This window comes from Quercus lobata, chromosome 6, assembly GCF_001633185.2.
Source record: "Quercus lobata isolate SW786 chromosome 6, ValleyOak3.0 Primary Assembly, whole genome shotgun sequence".
Lineage (NCBI taxonomy): Eukaryota > Viridiplantae > Streptophyta > Magnoliopsida > Fagales > Fagaceae > Quercus > Quercus lobata.
Window position 1 is genome coordinate 12,844,949 of NC_044909.1, and position 3,688 is coordinate 12,848,636.

The 3,688-nt window shown below is 29.2% G+C and overlaps 1 protein-coding gene across 1 annotated transcript; it reads right to left on the minus strand.

The window, feature by feature from the left end:
• Positions 1-219: 219 nt before the first annotated feature.
• LOC115949851 (cell wall / vacuolar inhibitor of fructosidase 1-like) lies at positions 220-756 on the minus strand. Its single transcript, XM_031067120.1, has one exon. It carries the CDS (start codon positions 754-756, stop codon positions 220-222), a length of 537 nt encoding a protein of 178 aa, XP_030922980.1.
• Between the last annotated feature and the right edge of the window lie 2,932 nt (positions 757-3,688).

The following is a 3,688-nucleotide window of genomic DNA, read 5'->3' on the forward strand; positions in this document are numbered from 1 at the left end:
AAATAGACTTGTACAAAATATTATGCTTCAAAGGACAAATTGGAATGCCCACTAGAATGGAATTAACAACGTTGGGCTGTTGGCTAATGTTGCTATCAAATTTATAAAAAACATCAGTAACAACAACAACCAATCACCTTATTTAAAGATAAAGAGTTTTGTAATTATACTTATTCTCTCAAATTTGAAAGTAAAGATAGAGAAATGCATAAAAGCTACTTAAAGCAATAGCTTGACAATGGCATTAGCCACTCTTGCGACATTGTTTATATTTGTGTTCTCGACAGTCAGCGGTGAATTGCCTGAGAAACCTTCTTCACAAGAATTGCTCTCGTTGGCAGCATCCTGTGTACCTTGATCAGCAAACTTAGGATTACCCTTAGTTAAAGCTTCAATAGACTCTGGAACATCAGCAGTTAAAACACCAGTCTTGTAATCTTCAACACAAGAGAGTAATGCTTCCTTAACCTCGTTTCTTGGGCTCTGAAGAAGAAGGCTATTGATGTGGATTAGAGTTTGAGTTGTCGTGGTGTTTAGTACATTAACCATTATGAGAGCTAGCCCTGCAACATCTGCTGTGGCACTTTTAGGGTCTGATTTAAGGGAAGAGATGCAAAGATTGTAGTTTGGTGTTTGCTTGCACGTTTGCTCAATTAAATTGTCATCATTGGGACGTAGTCTGGTACATTGACTTGATGGTAGAAATATTATTTGAAAGACAACGTGAACAAGAACTACGAACACTAAAGTTCTCATCTTTGTAGAAGAAAAGATGTTTATGCTTAGTGGGATAGAGAATATTGTGTGGAGCTTATGCTTAAATGTATGAGCTCTTTTATAGGGAATTTGATATATAGTTGAAATTTCAAAATAAAATTTGCCAAATAGTTATCCTAACTAATTTCAATGTATATCTCAATTTTTTAAGATAATGGATACAAGTACAATTATCTATAACATAAATTCATAAGATACATTATATCTTTGTTTCAATAAAAATTAATTTCCTTTCCATGTGTAAAATGTATCATGATGCTTTTTTTGTTGTTATTATCGTTTTCATATTAGATTCTACGTTATATTCTTTTTGAGAAGATACGTTATATTCAATTACTTATCATGCAATTCATTGTGAATTATAGAACTTTAATATAAACAGAATCGATTTCCATTCTATATCGATTGCCATAAAAATTATTGATTTTCTTTCCTAATAAAATGAAAACTATAATGGAATCTATTGATTTTCTTTTCTAATAAAAGCATAATAATTATGAGATGAGATCATTCCAATTATGTTGTTTTTTTGAATTATAGAACTTTAATATAAATATAAATATAGAATCGGTTTCCATCAAAACTATTGATTATTTATTTTTATTTTTTTTGCTAGGTAAGTGCGGGGGATTGAACCTAGGTACCAACTCGCCTAGATGGGTGGTGGTCAAAACTATTGATTTTTTTTTTCTAATAAAATGCGTTGTAATTATGAGATTAGATAATTCCAAATATAGTTTTTTAAATAGAAAAATTTTCCCCTTGGATTTTGAAGGAGTATTAAAGGAATTTTTAGAGAGGACACGTTCATTATGCAGTTAGGGTACGTTTGGTACATTGAACGTGGATTACTACAGAAATGGTAATCTTTATTACTGAGAATAAAATGTGTTGTAATAGAATAACTAAACATATTCATTAGTTTGGTTGTGAGTTGTCACATTAAGATAAAACTTATGAACTATTTTAGGAAATATCTCATTCATTCAATTATATTTCCTAGAAAATAATATATTTTAAATTTTAGAGAGATGAGTTATTTTTTTATGATTTTTTATTTTCACAATTGTTAGGTGGACATGGAAAATTTATTTATTTGGAAATATATTAACGTTAGAAATTATTACATCTATTAAGCAATAACTATTACAATCCTTTTAGAATGAATAATTATTCGTCATTTTAAAGAATAACTATTAATAAGAAAATAACTACGTCTACAATATTTTTACAACAAATCACAAATGGTTAGTTGTTATTGATTCAAATTTGAAATTAACACTAAGATTACTTTTCTGCCCCAGTAATAACAACCAGTAACAACCTTTTACTTAGGATTTGTTGTAAAAATGTTGTAAACATATCATTTTTCAATAAAAATATAACAAAACTATTGAATAGCTAAACCATAAAAATAACTGTTACATTACAATGCCTTTGACAATCTACCAAACATGCCCTTATAGTGTAAACTCAGTGATATGACAACTCATAAGTACTAATAATATGATAAAATACTATATGTTTTTTTTATATATAAATACTAAAATGATAAAATATTACCTATTTTTTCTATGCTTTGAAGATGACTGCCCCTTTAATTCAATGGAATAATGGGAAATTCAATCTTGTATACTGTTTTATTGTTGTAGAAATCAATATTTCTATTCCTGTTAAGTTTATATCAATTTCTTTTACTTTTTCAATCCTTATATATATTAATTTCTTAAACTCTATTGTTTCGGTTTTAACTTATTTTTCAACTTATATTATTGTGTTTTACGGTTTACATTACGGTAGGATATATAATATTCTGTCTCATTCTACCACTAATTTATTTTCATGGCTGGACTTATATAACTTTATTGATAGCTTACTGTCTAATTGATGACATGTGTCCCTTTGACGGGAAATTATTGTGTACTTCCGGAGTATCATAAATGCGCACTCCCTCCTCTCACATGAATAGTAGATCTCACTAATTAAATTCATGATGGGACCCACCATTCATGTGAGAGGACGGAGTACGTATGTATGGTACTCCAAAAGTACCTAATAATTTTCTCCCTTTGACAATACATGTAACAAAAAACATGTGTCATCTTTTAGAATGATGCAAGCTTATGACTCCATATGGCAAACAATGATATATATGTACACATCATACACATATGACACATTTTACGGTTATTTGATATTCATTTAACTATAGAATAATGAGGATCCTTAGATACTCCTAAATAAATGAGTATTTGAATATGTAATTAAATGCATCACAATTAGGGCTACCTCAAGGGATTTCTCCTTGTAATAACTGGGTCTATGTGAAACAGGGGGACTGCACATACCTAAAGGAATAGTCAGATATTCAAAGAGATCTGGATACCCTTGATTGTCAAAAAAAAAAAAAATGCAACACAATCGGAAAAGAAACCCAAAAGTTAGACTTTCTCGGAAAATTCTTAAGTTTTCCCGTAATATAGAGAAATGGTGTTCCCTCCTCTTACATTCATGATGGACTTCACCATGAATATGAGAGAAAGGATCATCATAATTCTCCTTGCTCCAGAAGTACATAAGAATTACGCGACTTTCTTCCCCCTCCTTGCCACCCTCCCTCTCTTATAACCAATATAATTATATCTAATTATAATCTTTTCACTTTAAAGTATAATTTTTTACACATCATTGCCAAATTTTACATGTAAAATCCTTAAAAATGAGAATGATATAAATATTTATATAAAAACGAAACATTACGCATTTTCCTTTTATGTTGGCACCTCATATTTTGAAATAGGAGAATGCAAAACAAAACTAAATATGGAAGTTTCAATTATTTTAAATAAAATCTTTTGTAGTATTATAAAATTCAACCACTTATTTTGGTAATAATATAAGGGAAATGTTA